The sequence below is a fragment of the Aspergillus novofumigatus genome, assembly GCF_002847465.1.
Source record: "Aspergillus novofumigatus IBT 16806 chromosome Unknown P174scaffold_2, whole genome shotgun sequence".
Classification (NCBI taxonomy): Eukaryota; Fungi; Ascomycota; class Eurotiomycetes; order Eurotiales; family Aspergillaceae; genus Aspergillus; species Aspergillus novofumigatus.
The window spans coordinates 3,313,651-3,333,182 of NW_020194275.1; the positions used below are offsets into that span (position 1 = coordinate 3,313,651).

At 49.2% G+C, this 19,532-nt stretch overlaps 7 protein-coding genes across 7 annotated transcripts; 5 read left to right on the forward strand and 2 right to left on the reverse strand.

Annotated features, from left to right (window-relative positions):
* Positions 1-71: 71 nt before the first annotated feature.
* On the forward strand, positions 72-3,665 carry P174DRAFT_510468 (proteasome regulatory particle base subunit RPN1). Its single transcript, XM_024831680.1, has 5 exons — positions 72-475; positions 567-631; positions 701-865; positions 931-3,240; positions 3,311-3,665. Exons 1-5 carry the CDS (start codon positions 328-330, stop codon positions 3,338-3,340), a joined length of 2,718 nt encoding a protein of 905 aa, XP_024686049.1. The 5' UTR covers positions 72-327; the 3' UTR covers positions 3,341-3,665.
* A 226-nt stretch (positions 3,666-3,891) lies between these two features.
* On the forward strand, positions 3,892-5,341 carry P174DRAFT_385357 (protein kinase RIO2; the record flags this gene model as incomplete). Its single annotated transcript, XM_024823250.1, has 3 exons — positions 3,892-3,954; positions 4,033-4,177; positions 4,249-5,341. The coding sequence occupies 3 exons, from the start codon at positions 3,892-3,894 to the stop codon at positions 5,286-5,288; spliced, it is 1,248 nt and encodes a 415-aa protein (XP_024686050.1). The 3' UTR covers positions 5,289-5,341.
* Positions 5,342-5,534: 193 nt separating this feature from the next.
* P174DRAFT_502024 (mitochondrial 54S ribosomal protein uL23m) lies at positions 5,535-6,580 on the forward strand. The gene is made up of 3 exons (XM_024831064.1): positions 5,535-5,700; positions 5,799-6,089; positions 6,168-6,580. Exons 1-3 carry the CDS (start codon positions 5,612-5,614, stop codon positions 6,400-6,402), a joined length of 615 nt encoding a protein of 204 aa, XP_024686051.1. The 5' UTR covers positions 5,535-5,611; the 3' UTR covers positions 6,403-6,580.
* A 255-nt stretch (positions 6,581-6,835) lies between these two features.
* P174DRAFT_439233 (putative LON domain serine protease) lies at positions 6,836-10,152 on the reverse strand. The gene is made up of 2 exons (XM_024826746.1): positions 9,284-10,152; positions 6,836-9,216 (listed from the first exon to the last, which is right to left on the reverse strand). The coding sequence occupies exons 1-2, from the start codon at positions 9,753-9,755 to the stop codon at positions 6,977-6,979; spliced, it is 2,712 nt and encodes a 903-aa protein (XP_024686052.1). The 5' UTR covers positions 9,756-10,152; the 3' UTR covers positions 6,836-6,976.
* A 25-nt stretch (positions 10,153-10,177) lies between these two features.
* Positions 10,178-11,822, forward strand: P174DRAFT_110743 (porphobilinogen deaminase). Its single transcript, XM_024821020.1, has 3 exons — positions 10,178-10,215; positions 10,265-10,798; positions 10,863-11,822. Exons 2-3 carry the CDS (start codon positions 10,510-10,512, stop codon positions 11,597-11,599), a joined length of 1,026 nt encoding a protein of 341 aa, XP_024686053.1. The 5' UTR covers positions 10,178-10,215; positions 10,265-10,509; the 3' UTR covers positions 11,600-11,822.
* A 145-nt stretch (positions 11,823-11,967) lies between these two features.
* P174DRAFT_385367 (IGBP1/TAP42 family protein) lies at positions 11,968-13,147 on the reverse strand (the record flags this gene model as incomplete). Its single annotated transcript, XM_024823251.1, has 3 exons — positions 11,968-12,546; positions 12,599-12,875; positions 12,936-13,147. 3 exons carry the CDS (start codon positions 13,145-13,147, stop codon positions 11,968-11,970), a joined length of 1,068 nt encoding a protein of 355 aa, XP_024686054.1.
* Positions 13,148-13,722: 575 nt separating this feature from the next.
* On the forward strand, positions 13,723-19,347 carry P174DRAFT_402669 (putative RNA helicase/RNAse III; the record flags this gene model as incomplete). The annotated part of the gene is made up of 16 exons (XM_024823961.1): positions 13,723-13,973; positions 14,029-14,225; positions 14,302-14,405; positions 14,459-14,724; positions 14,773-14,880; positions 14,930-15,611; positions 15,663-15,721; positions 15,772-15,841; positions 15,900-15,968; positions 16,020-16,202; positions 16,255-17,325; positions 17,386-17,786; positions 17,846-18,362; positions 18,438-18,623; positions 18,677-18,829; positions 18,882-19,347. 16 exons carry the CDS (start codon positions 13,723-13,725, stop codon positions 19,179-19,181), a joined length of 4,617 nt encoding a protein of 1,538 aa, XP_024686055.1. The 3' UTR covers positions 19,182-19,347.
* Positions 19,348-19,532: the final 185 nt, after the last annotated feature.

A 19,532-nucleotide genomic window follows, 5' to 3' on the forward strand; every position in this document is an offset into this window, starting at 1 on the left:
AACACCAAAATCGCCCTGTGTCTCATAATTTGGTATCGTTCCTGGAAAGCGAATGTATATCTCGGCGGTGAAGTAAGTAGCCTTACATAAGCGGGAGGAAGCTCCACTGTAGCGCAACGCCCAAGCGGCGATGAGCGTGAGCTCTCTTGCTTTCCATCAACAAGCTCCGGATTCGCTCTCTGCTCCATCCATCAGTGTGCAGAGACCTCATTAATACGCTGTCTGCTGCCGTATTTGAGATTATAAGCAGCTTCCACGAACCTTTCAATCCTACCTTTTTACTTTCCTCGCCCAAACCGAGACCAACTCGCCAGGTACCCGTCAGAAATGGTGAAAGAAGGCGAGAGCTCAGCTCCCGCCGACAAGGGCAAGGGCAAGGTTGATGATGTGAAAGATCTGCCTGGAGCGAAGAAGACACAGAATGACGAGAAGACACAAGCGAATGGGAAAAAGAAGGAAGAGGAGTCGAAGGAAGGTATGTCATAATCCACCCATATAACCGCGAGGCCGCCGTCCCGAACGGCGTTTTTGCTACAACAGAAGGGTTAACGCTCGGGTTATCTTAGAGGAACTCAGCGAAGAAGATCAGCAGTTGAAGAGCGAACTTGAGATGCTCGTCGAGAGATTAAAGGTATAAGATCGAGCTGAAATCTCAATTTGTTGGCCGATGACGTTAACCCACATGTCTCGTCTTCATCAGGAACCGGATACGTCGCTCTACGCTCCTGCCTTAGATGCGATCAAGAATTTCATAAAGACCTCGACTTCTTCTATGACCGCTGTGCCCAAACCCCTCAAATTTCTTAGACCGCACTACGATGAGCTGACAGAGCTCTACGAGAAGTGGTCGGCAGGCGCTGTCAAGGTTGGTTAACCTCCAAAGTCTCGTCTGGGTTGAAACTTTTCCTGACACAATGGGTTCTGATTTAGGACTCGCTGGCGGATATGCTGTCTGTCCTCGGTATGACGTACGGGGACGAAGAGAAGCTCGAGACCCTGAAATATCGCCTTCTCACCAAGGCAGAAGATCTCGGCTCGTGGGGTCACGAATATATTAGGCATCTGGCTCTGGAGATTGGCCAAGAGTACCAAAACAGGTTGAACGCAGAGAAAGATGTACAGGACCTGATCGATCTCTCATTGTCGCTTGTCCCCTACTTCCTGAGTCATAATGCCGAAGCCGATGCTGTTGACCTCCTCAGTGAGCTGGAGATCATCGAGGAGATCCCCCGCTTTCTCGACGAAAACAATTACTCAAGAGTCTGTCTGTATATGGTCAGCATGGTCAACCTCCTCACCTATCCTGAAGATCAGCAGTTCCTCCGGACGGCGCACGAGATCTATGTCCGCTACAAGGAGCTCACAAAAGCAATCGTACTTGCCATTCGACTAAACGACACAGATCTTATCAAGAGTGACATCAACGCTACTTCTGATCCAGTGCTCAAGAATCAAATGGCTTTCCTGGTCGCCAGACAGCAGATTTGGCTCGATATGCCTGAAGAGGAGGAGAACGCATCCTTCATGGACTGTCTTAACAATACATCGATCTCCAAGCATTTCAAATCCCTGGGCAAAGAGCTTGATATCCTTGAACCCAAGAATCCGGAAGACATTTACAAGACGCACCTGGAAAGCAGCCGAGGCGCTGGTTTGACAAATGTTGACTCCGCGAGACATAATCTGGCAAGCGCGTTCGTGAACGCTTTTGTCAATGCTGGTTTCGGTAAAGACAACCTGATGCTAGGAGACGATGACAAGGGAAGTTGGATCTGGAAGACAAAGGACGATGGCATGCTGTCGACAACAGCGTCTTTCGGCATGCTCTTGTCGAAGGACACCGACTCTGGTTTGGACAGAATTGACAAGTTTACCTATGCCACCGAGGAGCAAATCAAGGCCGGTGCTTTGCTGGGCACAGGTATGATCGGTTCGGGCGTACGATTAGAGGCGGATCCCGTCCTGGCTCTCCTGGGCGATCCCGAAGTTTGGCAAGAAAAGAGCGTACCGGTCAGAGTTGCTGCCATCATGGGTCTTGGTCTGGCCTACGCCGGCTCCAATAAGGAGGAGCTCCTGGAAATCCTGCTTCCCGTCGTTGAAGATGTCTCCCTGGATATGCAACTCTCGGCAATGGCGGCTGTCTCACTAGGTCTTATTTTCGTTGGCTCTTCGAATCATCAAGTCAGCGAAGCCATTGCTACGACCTTGATGGATGAGGAGCGACAGAAGCATCTGAAAGACAAGTGGACCCGCTTCATGGCTCTTGGTTTGGCCCTACTGTACTTCGGCCGCCAGGAGGAGGTCGACGTCGTTCTCGACATTCTCAAGGCCGTCGACCACCCAATGGCCAAACCAACCTCCGTTCTTGCTTCTGTCTGTGCCTGGGCAGGAACTGGCACAGTGTTGAAGCTGCAGGAACTTCTTCACATTTGTAATGACCTTATTGAAGAGAACGATGAGAAGAAAGGAGATGAACTTGTCCAATCCTACGCTGTCTTGGGTCTGTCTCTCATCGCTATGGGCGAGGAAGTCGGACAGGACATGATTCTCAGACAGTTCGGTCACCTCATGCACTACGGTGCCAGCAACATCCGAAAGGCTGTCCCACTTGCGATGGGTCTGATCAGCCCCAGCAACCCGCAGATGAAGGTCTACGATACACTGTCGCGGTACAGCCACGACAATGACAATGATGTCGCCATCAACGCGATTTTCGCCATGGGTCTCTGTGGAGCAGGTACCAACAATGCCCGTCTTGCGCAGTTGCTGAGGCAATTGGCAAGCTACTACCACCGTGACCAAAACTCATTGTTCATGGTCCGCATCGCGCAGGGTCTTCTTCACATGGGTAAGGGCACGATGACCCTGAACCCATTCCACACCGACCGCCAGGTCCTTTCCCGCGTATCAGCCGCTGGCCTACTCACTGTCGTTGTATCTTTGATCGACGCCAAACAATTCATTCTTGCCGAACATCACTACCTCCTCTACTTCCTTATCACCGCCATGTACCCACGATTCCTCGTTACGCTGGACGAGGACCTCCAACCACTCACCGTGAACGTACGTGTGGGTCAGGCTGTGGATGTGGTTGGCCAAGCTGGTCGTCCCAAGACGATCACCGGCTGGCAGACACAGAGCACACCTGTTCTTCTGTCCTACGGTGAAAGAGCAGAGCTGGAGGATGAACAATACATTCCCCTTAGCAGCACCCTTGAAGGCCTTGTGATCTTACGAAAGGTAAGTTTCTCGGATAATACATCCATTTGAATTTCTTTATTCTTCCTGATAACTAACTGGCATGATTTAGAACCCTGATTGGCAAGAGAATTCCGCTTGATTGAAACGATGATTCGAAACGCTTCTTTTGCAAGTTGGGCCGGGTGCGGGGCCGACCATATAGCGACCGATGAGGTTGGATTTAATGTATTTGAAACCGAATCGACAAATATCATGCCACGATCTAGTTCTAGACTATAAGCGACTGGATGGTTCCCGATGTAACTCAACATGTAACTAGGTCTCGCGGAGGCGGATCATATACAATTACACATAAATCCGAAGGCAGCAGAACGCGGATGATGTTCTTTCACGGATCGCGCGGTTTACACCGGGTGTGGCACCAATCAAAAGAAATACTATCATTCATCTATTAGTATTTAGAGACCTATGTTAACAATCGACTCAGACTATCGCGATGTCAATGGTGCCTTGTAAAGGACTATATGCCAAGGAAGCGCTCAAATAGGAAACTAGGGCATAGGGCTTCGAGCATGTAGCTTTTTTCCGCCATGACATCCGCAACAACGGCAGACGTGATGGAGAGTCTGCTTGAACAATCTCTTTCTTGCACCTTCATAAAATCACTCTTATCAGTCGCTACGGACAAAAATGAAGCTCGATCCCAAAGCGATTCGATACCTCACTTCCGAGGATTTCCGCGTTCTCACTGCGGTATGCCCGTCATTTGCCCCGCCTTTGCTGCTTCTAATCACAGCTCGTTGTCTGACAGCTAACAAGAGCTCTACATAGGTGGAAACTGGAAGTAGAAATCATGAAGTCGTACCGACGCCCTTGATTGTACAACTCTCAGGCCTTCGGGGCGGCAGTGGAGTCCATCGGTCCATCTCCAACCTGGCTAAGACTAATTTGATCGCGAAAGTGAAGAATGCGAAATGTACAGTTATTCGCACCTTACTAGTGATACACTTTGGATGAATGTCTTTGCTAATTCTATACTGCATTCAGATGATGGCTACCGGCTCACTTACGGGGGTCTCGACTACCTGGCGCTGAACGCTCACCAGAAGCAGAAATGTATCTACTCCGTCGGAAACCAGATCGGTGTCGGGAAAGAGTCAGATATCGTCGTCGTCGCGAACAGTAAAGGAACGCAATGCATTCTGAAGATCCATCGCCTGGGCCGCATTTCCTTCCGAACAGTCAAGACCAACAGAGACTATCTGCGCAATCGGAGTACAGGTTCATGGATGTACATGTCGCGATTGGCGGCGATGAAGGAGTTCGCTTTTATGAAGGCTCTTCGAGAGAACGGGTTCTCAGTACCCGAACCTATCGCGCAGAACAGACACACCATCGTCATGAGCTTGATCGACGCATTCCCGCTACGACAGATATCGAGGGTTCCCAAGCCTGCGTTACTGTATTCGGAGCTTCTGGGTACGATCATGGAGCTTGCTCGGTTTGGCCTTATTCACGGTGACTACAACGAGTTCAATATCTTGATCAAAGAAGAGGAGGATCCCGATGCGAAGGGAAAGGGTCCTGCTGATGCGGAGAACGATGAGAATATCCGGCTGGTTCCGGTCATTATCGATTTCCCGCAGATGGTGTCAATCGACCATCCAAACGCAGAGATGTATTTCGACCGCGACGTGAATTGCATCAAGCGCTATTTCCAACGGAAGTTCCATTTTGTCAGCGATGAGCCAGGCCCTTTCTTCGCGGACGCCAAGAAACAGCTCTTGAAGAACCCTGGGAAGCGGTTGGACGTTGAGGTAGAAGCGTCTGGTTTCTCGCGAAAGATGGCTCGCGAGCTGGAAGCCTACATGAAGGAGGTCGGCGCAAATGGGGATGGGGACGAGCCGAGAGAAGATGATGAAGACAGCGACGATGAGGACGAACAGTCAGGATCGGAATCACAGGGAGAGGATGAGCATGGCGACAACAATCAGGAACGAGCGTCGAATTCTGTAACTGACGAGATTGGTGAGAGTTCTCGGAAATTGGGAGAACTGCACGTATCAGAGGCGTCTGAAGGGCGGTAGCCCTCAGCATGATAAGGAAAAAGTCAATCAACCTTAATGATGTTAATGAGTACATAATTTGATATTCTGATTCTAACTTTAATTTTGTAATTTCATGCGAAGTACACATAAAATGTTGTACTGTCCTATACTTCTTCGTGAACATGTGCTTATCGCAGCACTTTATACGGTAGGCGGTGCGGCCACACGTGCATTTTTCCAAAAGTTCCGCCGAGCTGAGAGGACCCGGCATTAGATCACGAATCCTATTCATATACCCACCACTGTTACGCTTCTATCCGGTTTCCAATTTTACAGTTGAGGCCTGGATATAGAGATTCAAGATGGTGCGCAAATTCTCGAAATTCCCCAAGAAGCCCGCAGGCTGGGTGTCCCCTTCGGCGCCGCTGTCGATGCGGAAGCAGGTATTTCTGTAAGTTCACCAAGGCTGATCCAAACATCAATGAGCCTTCTGTGGCGCCTCGCTTTGGGATCTCTGATTCACTGTGCTGACAATATACCGCAATGTAGACCTGACTTCACAATCGCCCTCATACGCACACCCTTCCTTCCCCCGCGATATGCCACATTCTATGTGCCCTTGAATTTCAACAAGCTCGATATGCGCGACTACCTGCAGCGCTTATACGGCGTCGGTGTTCTCCGCATCCGCAGTTACGTCGAGCAACAGAAAGTGACCCGCCTGCGGCCCCTGGGCAAGTTCGGATACGGCCGTCTGAGAAGACCGATGTCGAAGAAGAAGATGACGGTGGAGATGAAACAGCCCTTTGTGTGGCCCGAGGCGCCGACGGATATGTCACCGTATGTCTACCCTTCTTGCCCTTTTTTTTTTTTTCATGGATTGGCGGTGGGGGCCTGTGCTAATGTGCTTTGAAACAGATGGGAGAAGGATCAGTACTTCAACGCCGAGAAATATCAGGAAGAAATTCAGCGCTCGCAACGACCCGACGCTGCCATGGAGCCCAACAAGGTCGAGCGCGAAGAATACGCAAAGGAGGCGAAGCAGCTGCTGGACGGCACGAAGACCTGGAGACCGACTTGGCAGGCGTTGGGACTCAACTATGACCGGTCGATATTCAAAGCAGCCAAGGATTCGACTTCGACAAGTTCATAGATGGCATTCTTTTCCTTTCTGCTTCATTCGTTCTGGGGATAGAAAAGCGGGAACTTGCTTCTTTTCGTGGCATTTTTCTTTCCCGGATTCCGTTCTCTTTTACATGTTCATTAACCTTGTATCATATGTCGAAATTTCATCTGACTATAAATACGATATTCAGGGGCGTAGTTTTTACCGGAAAGACGCCAATTTGGGCATATGAAGTTAAAGATGGACAGAATAGGAAGAAGTAAAACCAAGATGGCCATTAACTAGGCTATATAAGACGCTATGCTAGAGTGATTGGGTTGAAAGCGCTAATACAAGAAAGAGTGACATGGTGATATGAGCCAAAGCAGTTAATGGTCAGCGCAAGCAGTGAAGAGGAATGCAACAAGTATGAGTAGAGTTCAGAGCAAAGAAGTTTAAACCGAAGAAGAACTCTACAGCCGGCTTTCAACAAAGTTCATGTGGTGTTGTCCAGGCCAATGGGCGTCAGGCCAGACCTGACGAATAGCTTCCCAAATATGCCTGTGGTGCAACATATGTCAGTAATCAATTATGCTTTTTCAATGTGAGGATCGATCGTGTCTTACCTGACATAGACAATCTGCAAGCCATCATGGACCTCTTGCGGTACATCCTTGACATCCTTCCGGTTCTGTTCGGGTAGAAGGACAGTCTTGACACCGGCGCGCAGTGCTCCAATCAATTTCTCTTTGATACCTCCAACAGGCATCACCCGCCCTCGCAGGGAGACTTCACCGGTCATCGCAATCTGGGGAGGCACAGCTTTGCCTGTGAAAAGGGAGATCAACCCGATTGTGTGAGCAAGTCCAGCAGAGGGACCATCCTTGGGAATAGCTCCTGCAGGGCAGTGGACATGCAAGCTTCGGTTCTTCATGATGTCTTCGTTGGGGTCATGTGTAAGACCGAGCTCAAAAGAATGAGCTTTGACCCAGGTCAAGGCGACTTCCACACTTTCCTTCAGAACATCGCCAAGCTTGCCTGTAAGCTGAACGCGACCGTTGCCAGGCATGTCCGCAACCTCAATAAACAAGATGCTACCCTGGCCCCCAGTCGAGTACGCGACAAGACCGGTTACGACGCCTGGCCGACCATGCTTCTCGGCAATCTCTTCGTCAAAACGCTCAATTCCGAGAATTTCTTCCAAGTCGCCAAGGGCAACCACAGGGTTGTACGTATCCAACCTGCCATTATCAACCGCATCTGCATATTGAACAGCCTTGTGCCGACAAATTGAGCCCAGCTCGCGCTCAAGGTTCCGCACACCCGACTCTCTTGTATAAGAGGTAATGACTTTGTCAATGACCTCATCGGAAAGCACGACTTGACCCTCGGACAAACCATTAGCTCTGATCTGCTTTGGAATCAGGTGTCTCTTGGCGATATGTCTCTTCTCAACAGTCGTGTAACCGGATAGAGTAATTGTCTCCATGCGATCGAGTAGCGGTGCGGGTATGGTGTCAAGAGAATTGGCAGTGGCTATGAAGAGAACCTTGCTCAGGTCGATTGGGATGTTGATGTAATGATCGACAAATGTGTAGTTCTGCTCAGGATCCAGGACCTCCAGCATTGCTGCGGATGGATCCCCTTGGAAATTGGCACCGCCCACTTTATCGATTTCATCAAGGAGGAATACAGGATTGGCTACCCCAACCTTTTTAAGACCGTTCACGATTAGGCCTGGCATAGCAGCGACGTAGGTTCTCCGGTGGCCTCGAATTTCAGCCTCGTCCCTCACGCCACCAAGAGAAATCCTGTGGAACTTGCGTCCGAGAGACGTGGCCACGGATCTTGCCAAACTCGTCTTGCCAGTACCAGGCGGACCAACGAGCAGCAGGATCGGAGACTTATCAGCCATACGTCTTGACTGAAGCAAATTCAATTTTGCTTCAAGAGAGACTCTGTCTGACTCGGACAAAGCAGGAACGTCCTTCTCGACATGCGCTTCATTGGCAGCATCAAGTTCCTTGGTGAGTGCAGCAATTTGCCGCTCAACATCTTGGTTGGTTGACTGCTTCAATCGCAAGACAGCCAAGTATTCCAGCAGTCTCTTCTTGATCGTCTCAAGACCGTAATGGTCCTCATCCAACTGATTCCTTGCTCTCTTCAGCGTCTCAGGCCCTAGTTTGTCCTCGGTGACCTTGGTCCAGGGAATATCGGCGATGTTTTCGAGATATGTTCGGCAGACGCCATATTCGGCGTTTGCCGGGTTCATCTTCCGAAGACGTCTCAATTCCTTGTCAGCAACCTTCCGAGCCTCGGGACTGAGCTCTGCCTCCTGGAGCCTCTTTTGCAATTCATCAACTTCGTTTGTCTCCTTTTCATCCTCGTTACGTCCGCTTGCGGCTCCAGGGGGCGTCAAGCCCGTCAGGCCGGCCATGGCTCGCCTTGCCAACAACTCACGATCTCGAGGATCGATCTGACTGATATCGAACGGAGAATTCGGTGGGAATGACGAGGTGGAGATCGTCGTAACTTTGACGCTGTTCTTAATTCCTTGAACCTGTCGGCCCAATAACTCGACGACTCTTTCCAACCGAGTTCTCAGAGCCAAAGAAGCCAACACGCGCAGTTTCTCCTCGAAAGTAGGATCAGCTACATCTGCCATAAAGTCGGCCAGATTACCCGCCTGCGATAAATCCGTCTTCGCAATGTACACCTCGAATTTGCGAGCAACGAGCGGCGACAGGCGCGTGCCAGTCGAAGGTAGTAGAGACGACAGTCGTAGGAGGGTTATGAGTTCGCGTGATAGTTGTCTCAACTGCTGGAACAACTCAACGGTTTCTGCATCGTTCGAAACGGCATCTTTGAATTTGTTATTAGCTGTGACGAAGAGTATATCTTTAACGGCAACATAGATCTGTGCACCAACCTCGTTCATTGTGTAGAACCACCTCTGCCTCGAAAAAAGGCCTCTCCCTCAGGATGTGTTTGATAGTGAAACGTTGAACTCCTTGGACCACGAGGAACGGCTCTGCATAGGCACGTCGTTGCACCCCTATCACTTTGCCGACCGTGCCGTACCGGAAGAGATCCTCTTTTCTTGCCTGACCTGCATCTATAGCATCCCATTCCTCCTTCTTAGCACCATCCAAACTTCCGTCATCGATCAGCTGCTGGCCGTCGATGCTTAGCAATGGCGAACTCAAAGGTACGCAACCGAATGTGATAGTGTTCCCATCCCGCTTTCCCAGATTGGTCTGGTCGAGAAGAGTCGAGAGAAGGTTGGCAAGATCAGGGCGATTCGACACAGGTATGCGTAGAGTGACGCCAGGGAGCAATACGGAGCCTTTGGGTAAAGGGACTAAAGCTAACTTCGTCGCTCTTCCGTTATTGGAACCCATTTCGGCCTCCCAGATCAGAAAGACACAGCTTGTGTCAATATCAAACGAAGCTATTAGTATAGGAGCACGAGGATAGGGCGTTTGTCTGAAGCCGGTCAATTAACATAAATGGACTGTAGGGTGTCGGACGGTCAGCTTTAAGGTCGCGGAGATGTTCCAGAACTCCATAGATGTAGTCCGTGACTCTTGGGGAGGCGATGAAGCGATAAGCGCTTCCCGAAGCCGAGGTTCGCGTGATCTACGTCAGTCGGATCCGGGGATTGCAGTATCCAGCTCAGACTGTTGACCTGGTTGTGGCAGATTGGATACGCATGAATAGTCCAGTTCAGATAGTACCAATGCAAGCCTCTAATAAGCGTCGCTAAATTCTCTGTGGTCTGGAGTGATAAAGGGAGTGTCATGCAGTTACTCCATCTGTTGATGATGGATCACAGGGATCTGTATGAGCATTTCAGCCGTGGTAAGATAATTTTACGGTTGTTGGTATATTACCGTATAACCTGTGACAGTACTTCAGGCCGGAAGGCGGTAACCACCATTAGTTACTGATTGCCCGCCAGAGCGGCTTCAAATTTCCCGGGGATATCTCATGATTTACTTGGTTGGCGTTCAACTTCAAGACACTCGACCCTCTCAATCTTTGATCAGCAGATATCCTGCACCATTACCTCGATCGACTAAACCTTGCTTTCGATAGACTGTTGCGCCGTCCCGAAACGACCCTCGTTCGCGTCCTGTTGAAACACTTATCGCAATGGCTTCTGCCCCGCCTTCCTCCGAGGCCGCAAATTCCTCGTCGCGGAGAACCTTCACGATAGGGACACGCAAATCTAAGCTTGCTCTTATGCAGACAGACCTGGTTGCTGCAGCGCTGAAGAAGTCATGGCCGGAATATACATTCCAGATACACTCTCAGGAGACAGCGGGTGATAAGAATACAGTTATCGCTCTCCGCGAATTCACTACCAAGAACCTCTGGACGCAGGAGTTGGAAGAGCTATTGATGGCTGGTGATGTCGATCTCATTGTTCATTCATTGAAGGGTAGGTTGATCACACCTGCCTCAGATCGCTATAAATGCTTGACACTCACGGATATCGATTTTAGATGTACCAACTCAACTACCTTCCTCATGTACATTGGGCCCCATGATGGAGAGAGAAGATACAAGGGATGTTCTGGTGATGAAGAAAGGATTGCCGAATATGACCTTTTCCGAGATGCCCGCAGGGTCTGTCGTGGGTACTTCATCCATCCGCCGCACTGCTCAACTCGCCCGCCGATACCCTCATCTGAAGGTCCAGGATGTGCGCGGCAATATCGGCACTCGGTTAGCGAAACTAGATGCTGAGGACAGCCCATTCACTTGCATTATCTTGGCTGCTGCTGGTCTGTTGAGGCTAGGACTGGAGGACCGCATATCCCAGTATCTTGACTCTAAGAATGGCGGGATGCTCTACGCAGTGGGCCAAGGAGCACTTGGCGTTGAGATCCGCAAGGATGATAAGCTTCTGCGGGATATGCTCAGCTCTATCGGTCATCACGAAACTACTTTGGCCTGCCTCGCAGAGCGAAGCCTCTTGCGAACTCTTGAGGGTGGCTGCAGTGCCCCTCTTGGTGTTGAGACGGAGTGGGTCCAGGATTCCGATGGGTCGTCCAAGCTGAGAATGAGGGCCATAGTCGTCAGTGTTGACGGCCGTGAAAGTGCCGAGGTCGAAGTAGACGGGTCAGTCGATACGGCAGAATCCGCTGAAGAGTTCGGTGTGACCGTTGCGAAGGCACTGGTAGAAAAGGGCGCAGGGGAGATCCTTGCGGAGATTCAACGCAAAAAGCTCACACCTTGAGGACGAGTGTTGGTGGATGAGCAAGCATACAATCTCACTGAAGTGGAGATGCTGGTCTTCTCCCTAGTCTTAGCAAAAAGACAGTGGGCCGATGCCCCGTGTATACCCCATGTAAAAATATATAATGCACAAACCAGCTTGGATAGGTATAGGCACGTTCTTCCGCCGCATCTCCAGGCATTTCCTTAAAACGAATAATTTCCATGAATTTTCTCGACATGTAAAATCGAGCCGTCAGGAGACGTATTTTACTGCGGGTTTAAAAATTATCATTTGGCAACGACTTGCATTGCACGACGAGGGATATCGGCTCCAAAAGCGTCCATTTCTAGGCACATTTCATGTTGGGGAACTTCAACGGCAAGACGTCAGCCCCTATTCAAGGTGTTCCCTGAGCCTCTTGGGTTCGCTTCCTTGAATTCGTCCCAGGCTCGAGCCTTCATTGTCTCTTCATCCGCCTTGTCCATGTCGTCCTCGTCTATCTCCTCTTTCATACCAGACTTTTCTCCACCCTCAATTATACCACCTCTTCTCTTTTCTTCTTCAAGATATTCATCAATCGTCATCGTGGGGAGATTATGGCCGCTCCTAAACACGCCCTGTTGGAGTTGAGTGCGGCGATCCAGTAAAGTAAAAGGCTGCAATGGTTTTCCTTCTTTACTAAGTATCGCTCCTGACTTTCCACCTCTGAGGAGCTGAGACAAAGGCGGGTCGAGACGTTCCGAATAACCTGATTCAGGGTTGTTGTTTCGTCGCCTGGGGTCGTCCTGCGGGAGCTGAGCAGGATTGGGAGGGTTATTGCGATTTGCTGAAAGCATTGAAAGTTCTTGCGAGAGTAGATCCATCGACTGGAAGGCTTGATGGGTGTACAGATTAATTTCTGCCAGGTAAAGTTTCCGGACATCTTCATCGTCACTTTGTAGTTGGTTCTGATTGTTTGACAAATACTGTTGAGATTGTAAGTAAGGCTCACGACCGCGAGAGAACCATTGAACCAACCTCAAGCCGTTGTTTCAGCTCTTTCTCCTCCCGAAATCTTGATAGTTTCACTTCTCTTCGGGTGGCTGCATCATTAGTCGGAGTCAAGGAGAAAGACGAGGGATTCGATATGTAGCGTTCGTGTAGCTTCTTCTCGTTGTCATTAAGCAGTCCATAGTCATCTAACCGGGAAAGGTATTTCTCATATAGTTCCAAAGCACGCCGGATTGTAGATTCGCGGTCTGAGGTATAGGTACGTTGGAGAATGTCTGCGAGGAGATAATCCACAGTGAGGTACCTTTGCAGAGAAAAGTCATGAGCACAAGATCGTCACAGCTCCAGCAGTAATCGCACTCACTGTATATCCCCCGTTGCAATATCTTCCAGAGGTTCATTCGAGCTGAACAAGGAGAGTTGGCCAACGAGGCGCTGGCATTCCTCGAACTTCGCTATCGTTGCATTAACATCCTTGCGATAGGGGTCAGAATTGGAGTCGGGCCTCGACTCCAACGAGGCTTTCTCAGCCTTTGCAGCGGTAAATAGCGATCGAAGGCTCTGGGGTTGCTCCATGATATCCTGGGCAATGACGATATGATAACGACAAGGTGAAGCTTCGTTGCAGTACCTGACGATCGGGCCTGCGCAAAAATAATATTATCGGGCTGGCCCCGCGCGGCGCCAGATCCACGCCCCACAATCAGTTGGTCAGAGCTCTTATCAGCAGGGCCGGAGTCGAGATATATATCTAGAGCTTCGGGATCGATCGCTTGCTTTCTTCACTACAGCTTCCATGGTCATTATAAGTGACATTATATAAGAATTTGCATCAGATCAGTAGCCCCTAACAGACTGAAACACAGTCATCATGCACAGAATCCTTGTTTTGTGTGTGCAAACCCTTCTGTTTGCGATCAATATCACCTCAAACGACTAAGCTATAGAGCTTCTCTAGTTCCTTTATACATTCACTTTATCTTTGCTTTTCATTCCCCTCTTCTATATAGTCAGTTCTTCTCTCTTCATAATTAATGCAGACCTTTTCATTTCCCATGTGTTCTTACTCATCTCCTCGTGAAGTAAAACAATATATTTCTTCACTTCCTCCATACTTCGCCATCTCAGCCAGTTCAGAATTTCCCTCAACCATGACTGAACAAATCTCTCTGGTGGATGTGTCTTCATCCGTGTCCCTGAAAGGCGAAGACTCCAGCAATGCTGCACTGTTACGAGGCCTCTTCATAAATGATGTTGCTGCAAGCGACCCAGCAGACTCTAGTGCTGATGTTCACAAAGACGAGCTCTCTTCAGGCGACTCTGATAACGATAATGAAGCCGTTCCCAACCAAATTGATTTTTCACAGCGGCGGCGAGTCCAGAACGCTCAATTTGAAGCGCTGTCAGCGCCTCCTCGTCGGAGATACCTCGTGAGGCTATTGCTGACTTAGACACAGGCTGTCCAAGCGCGCCGATGCTGATTCCAACGAAGCCATTGATAGAGCGCCAATAGCTTTATCAGATGGTGAGCTATCCATCGCTCATTTGGTCGCAAAGCAAGATCTGGGAAATGGGATGTTGGACCCGAGGGAATACCAGATTGAGCTGTTCGAACGGGCCAAGACGCAGAACACAATTGCTGTGCTTGATACAGGTAATTCCTTCAAAGCTGGCTTTCAGCGTTTTGCTCCTGTTATTTAGTAGGTGAACCTTCTGCTGACCCGTTGTAGGATCGGGAAAGACATTGATCGCCGTGCTTTTGCTGAGGCATACCATATTGAATGAGCTGGATAATCGCGCAAATGGGAAGCCGCGTCGTGTGTCGTTCTTTCTGGTATTTGTCTTGCTAGCCTTGGTGAGGTGTAGTGTATACTAACTTGTTGCAAGGTTGACAGCGTCACACTCGCATATCAACAGGCGGCGGTTTTGCGCAATAACATTGACCAGAATGTTGCGCACTTCTTTGGAGCCATGGGCACTGACCTATGGGATAAACGGACCTGGGATGAGCATTTGCAGCGGAACATGGTGATAGTTTGTACAGCGGAGATCCTGAACCAATGCTTGCTCAATTCATACGTAAAGATAGATCAAATAAACCTTCTGATCTTTGACGAAGCTCATCATGCGAAGAAAGATCACCCATATGCCCGGTTCGTGGTACACTTCTGATCCCAGAGTTAATACTAACTATACCAAAGCATTATCAGGGATTCTTATTTCAAGGCACAGCCTTCTCAGCGTCCACGGGTCTTCGGAATGACAGCTTCGCCAATCGACACGAAAGGCGACATCACAGAAGCCGCAACGTATGTTCTCGGCCAGTGAGCCAGGAGATATCAGACTAATTATTTGTAGGAGACTAGAGACTTTGTTGGATAGTCGAATTGCCACAACTTCAAAGATCACACTCTTACGGGAAGTTGTCAGTCGCCCGATAGAGAAAGTGTGGGCGTACAACAGGCTTGAGTCACCTTTCGCAACAGAATTTTATAAGCTCATGGACACTCGCTATGGCAATATCAAGGTACTCGAAGGAGTCTTTAGATTTGCCTGGCATGCCAGCTCAGAACTGGGAAAATGGTGTTCAGACAGAGCATGGTGGCATGCCTTGGCAGACGATGTGTTGCCCAAACTTGAGGGTAACATCAGCAAGCTTGTTGAGTCGAACAACTTGAATGCAGAACATGGCGCTGTTTTCAAAGATATTATACGCATCAGAGAAGCAAGTGAGACCGTCAGGAACTACTCTTTCGCAGATCCCGAGCTCCCAGGTGAACTCAGCCCTAAAGTGCAGCTTCTCCGCATGGAACTCAGCAAACACTTCTGCTGTACCACAGGAACAAAATGTATTGTCTTTACGCAGAAGCGCTACACTGCCAAAATTCTCAATGAGCTTTTTACAGTCCTGAACATTCCACATTTGCGTCCAGGGATTCTCATTGGCGTTAGACCCGGTGACATCGGTGGCATGAACATTACGTTTCGGCAACAGTTTCTTGCTCTGGTGAAATTCAGAACCGGGGAGATTAACTGCTTGGTGAGATACTCCCCAAAAATGTCTAATTGTGACTCGTCTGACGTGTTGAAGTTTGCTACGTCAGTGGCGGAAGAAGGTCTCGATATCCCAGATTGCAATCTGGTTGTCAGGTATGTTATGGCACCATTGATGTTCACGAATATTTGGTAATTCCACCAAGATTTGAACTTTATCGCACACTTATTCAGTATGTACAAAGTCGAGGACGAGCTAGACATTGCACCTCCACGGTACGTTACTTGGCCTGGTTGATTGTCTTGAGTAGCTTCTGACTTTGCCTACGCTCAGTACGCGATTATGGTCGAAAAGGACAATGCGGAGCATGAAGCACGGCTTAAAGAGGTTCGTGAGGCCGAAGTAAGTGAGCTTTGAGATCTTGATCCTCTTTGAACTGGTCTGACGGATCAGAAAATTATGCAGCGGTTCTGTGAGACTCTCCCCGAAGATCGAATACTGCATGGCAACGACCATGACTTGGATTCGCTACTTCAGGAAGAGGAAGGAAGACGGACATTTACTGTGAAAAGCACAGGAGCAAAGCTCACCTACCATTCCGCTATTGCAATTCTTGCGCGTTATGCCAGTTCTCTGGTAAGCTTTGCCACCTTGATCTTCATGAAAGTCTGATATCAACATTGAACAGCAATACGAGAAGGAAACCGTACCCCAAGTAACCTATGTGGTCTCGCATGTCAGCAATGCCTATGTTTGCGAAGTGATATTGCCTGAAAAGTCGCCCATTCGAGGACTCACTGGAAGCCCAGCACTGCGAAAGTCCGTCGCCAAACAATCTGCGGCTTTTGATACGTGCCTCTTGCTCCGGAAAAACAGATTGCTTGATGATTATTTTAATTCGATTTATTATAAACGCTTGCCAGCAATGAGGAACGCAAAGTTAGCCATTACGTGCAAGCGAACGAACCAGTATGACATGCTGTTAAAGCCTTCCATCTGGGCTAGACAACGGACCACTCCAACTGACACATTTTACGGGATTCACATATCCCTGCTGCCTTCGAAGCCCCTGAGTCGCGAGCACCGACCCATACTATTGCTGACCCGAGAAAGATTACCAGGGTTCCCAGCGTTCTCAATCTACCTTGACGATGACGTCGAGACTAAGGTCTTATCCAACCAACTCGAGCATGGCTTCCAGATATCGGTTGACGAACTACAGTCGCTGAACACATTTACTTTTCGCATATTTCGGGACATTTTCCACAAGGTTTATGAACCTGAAGTCGAAAAAATGCCTTACTGGCTTGCTCCAGCAGACGCGCTCGATGGTCGAGGCAGCGGAACAAATCCTCGCGATTGTATTGACTGGGATACAGTATCATTTGTATACAATAATGACGAAATCACTTTCTCTAGCGACCTGAGCCCTGACTCCTTGGTGGATCGGTTTATATTCGACAACTGGGATGGGCGGTTCCGCTATTTCACAGTTGCTGTGGCTGATATATTGCAACCCTCTGATCCGCCGCCACCTTCGGTGCCACGCCGTAGGCATATGAACAATATTATGAACTACACCCTAAGTCTGTCAAAGAATTCACGAGCCAAGTTTCTTTCCAGCTGCGACTGGAATCAGCCAGTTCTCCAGGCAGAGCTTGTCCGTCTTCGCCGGAATCTCCTGGATAAGATGACCACCCAGGAGAAGGAGATGCAAAGAGAGTGTTTTATATGTGCTGAGCCACTGAGGATATCTGCTGTTAGTTGATCCTTCATCCACTCATTAGCGGGTGTGCCGGTATGCTAACGTGTAGCGAAGATCCCTACATCGACAGTGTCTACCTGTCTCGCATTCCCAGCAATCATCAGCAGACTGGACTCATATCTCATTGCTCTCGAAGCATGTGACGAACTCGAACTGGTTATTCGACCTGATTTTGCCCTGGAGGCATTTACGAAGGATTCGGACAACACCGAGGAGCATCGAGGTCAACAAATCCATCTCCAGCGAGGCATGGGCAAGAACTACGAGCGTTTAGAGTTTCTAGGCGATTGTTTTCTGAAAATGGCCACATCGATTTCTCTTTTCACTCAAAACCCAGATGATGACGAATTCGATTACCATGTGAACCGGATGTGCCTCATTTGCAACAAGAATCTCTTCAATACGGCCATTAAGAAGCAGATATACCGATACATCCGTAGCCGGGGATTCTCGAGGTAGGAGAGTCTCTAGACCGAGATTTGAACTTATAGGATGCTGACAGCTCGAATTGCAGGCACATATGGTATCCTGATGGCTTGACGTTGTTGCATGGAAAGGACCACAGCAAAAAGCTCCTTTCCGAAGGAAAACATGCTCTTGGAGAAAAGACGATTGCTGACGTTTGTGAGGCCCTGATAGGAGCATCGTTGCTGTCAGGAGGCCCCGAGCATAGATTTGACATGGCTACAAAAGCAGTGACTGCTCTGGTTGACTGCCCCAGCCACCGGGTCTCCTGTTGGAAGGAATATATCACTCTTTACACTATGCCCAAATACCAGGCTGAGAAAGCCAGAGGGTCGGAGGATGATCTGGCTCGTCACGTTGAGGAGGAGCTGGGTTACCACTTCACTTATCCCAGACTCCTCGCATCTGCCATCACCCATCCCTCTCTCCCTTCAACGTGGGGCTACCGTGTGCCCTGCTACCAGCGACTTGAATTTCTTGGCGATTCGCTGCTAGACATGGTGTGCGTGGAGGACCTATTTCAGAGGTTTCCTGATCGAGATCCTCAATGGCTTACCGAGCATAAGGTAAGCTCAAAGCTGCGTTTGTCCTTGTCGCCCTAACTTTTGTTCCTGAAAACAAGGCTGACTACAACCGTGTAGATGGCAATGGTATCAAATAAGTTCCTTGGCGCATTATCTGTGAAGCTGGGATTTCATAGGCGTATCATGGCTTTTAGCAACCCTCTACAAGCTCAGATTACTCACTATGTTGAGGAGATTGAGACTGCAGAGGCTGAAAGGCAGGGAGCTGTCGATTATTGGGTTATTGCGAAGGATCCACCAAAAGTATCCTCATAAATCATACCCTCGTCTACTCATATGACTGATCTGGAATGTAGTGTTTGCCAGACATGGTCGAAGCGTATCTCGGAGCGATTTTCGTGGACTCAAAGTTCGACTTCCAAGTTATAGAGGCCTTCTTCGAGCGCCGGATCAAGCCATTCTTTGAGGACATGTCAATCTACGACACTTTCGCCAACAAGCATCCAATTGTAAGGCTGCTAATGGTCTTTGTGTTTACAGAGATGGCTGATGGAACTTTAGACTTTCGTCCACAACAAGCTGACGAATGAGTACGGCTGTACAAACTACTGCTTAAAAGCAGGCGAATTGCCATCCATTGATGGAGCGCCAGCTGGCGTCCTAGCTGCTGTCATTGTGCACGGTAATGTGATTTCAGAGGCAAGGTCGTCTTCCAGTCGCTATGCAAAGGTCAAGGCAAGTGAGAAGGCTTTGACAGTGCTTGATGGGCTTCTGCCCTTTGAGTTCCGTCGGAAGTACCATTGCGATTGTAAAGAAACAGAGAACTCTTCCTCTGCAGTGGAGATTGGGACGGCGATTTGATAATGCCTGGGGGGAACGGCCGAAGATATTGCTAGACAGACAGATTTGAGAGGTTCGTTAGCTTGCAGAGATACGTATGTATACACGCAAGGTGGCTCTGATATTAAGCTGTGATCAATAAGACGTCGCTGTCGCACTCTGCTACCGATCTACAGCCACATGTATAGTATGAACCACGAGTAGGCAAGGTAAGGAAGGTCTCCAGCCAAGTGGAAACGAGCCTTGGATAAGGAAAACGATGACCCGAGGACGCCAATGGGGAGGCTAGCCATAATGGGGATAGCGTGGGATCACCCCCTGAAGTACCAGACAAGAAAAGAAAACACGCCTGCCGCGTCCCGCATGGCCGAT

Coding starts and splice junctions, on each gene's coding strand:
- P174DRAFT_510468 (XM_024831680.1), top strand. CDS start 328: ATGGTGAAAGAAGGCGAGAGCTCAGCTCCCGCCGACAAGGGCAAGGGC. Junction 632..700: donor TGCTCGTCGAGAGATTAAAG/GTATAAGATCGA, acceptor CGTCTTCATCAG/GAACCGGATACGTCGCTCTA. Junction 866..930: donor GGTCGGCAGGCGCTGTCAAG/GTTGGTTAACCT, acceptor GTTCTGATTTAG/GACTCGCTGGCGGATATGCT.
- P174DRAFT_502024 (XM_024831064.1), top strand. CDS start 5,612: ATGGTGCGCAAATTCTCGAAATTCCCCAAGAAGCCCGCAGGCTGGGTG. Junction 5,701..5,798: donor ATGCGGAAGCAGGTATTTCT/GTAAGTTCACCA, acceptor ACCGCAATGTAG/ACCTGACTTCACAATCGCCC. Junction 6,090..6,167: donor GCGCCGACGGATATGTCACC/GTATGTCTACCC, acceptor GCTTTGAAACAG/ATGGGAGAAGGATCAGTACT.
- P174DRAFT_439233 (XM_024826746.1), bottom strand. CDS start 9,755: ATGGGTTCCAATAACGGAAGAGCGACGAAGTTAGCTTTAGTCCCTTTA. Junction 9,217..9,283: donor GGTTCTACACAATGAACGAG/GTTGGTGCACAG, acceptor ACAAATTCAAAG/ATGCCGTTTCGAACGATGCA.
- P174DRAFT_110743 (XM_024821020.1), top strand. CDS start 10,510: ATGGCTTCTGCCCCGCCTTCCTCCGAGGCCGCAAATTCCTCGTCGCGG. Junction 10,799..10,862: donor CATTGTTCATTCATTGAAGG/GTAGGTTGATCA, acceptor TATCGATTTTAG/ATGTACCAACTCAACTACCT.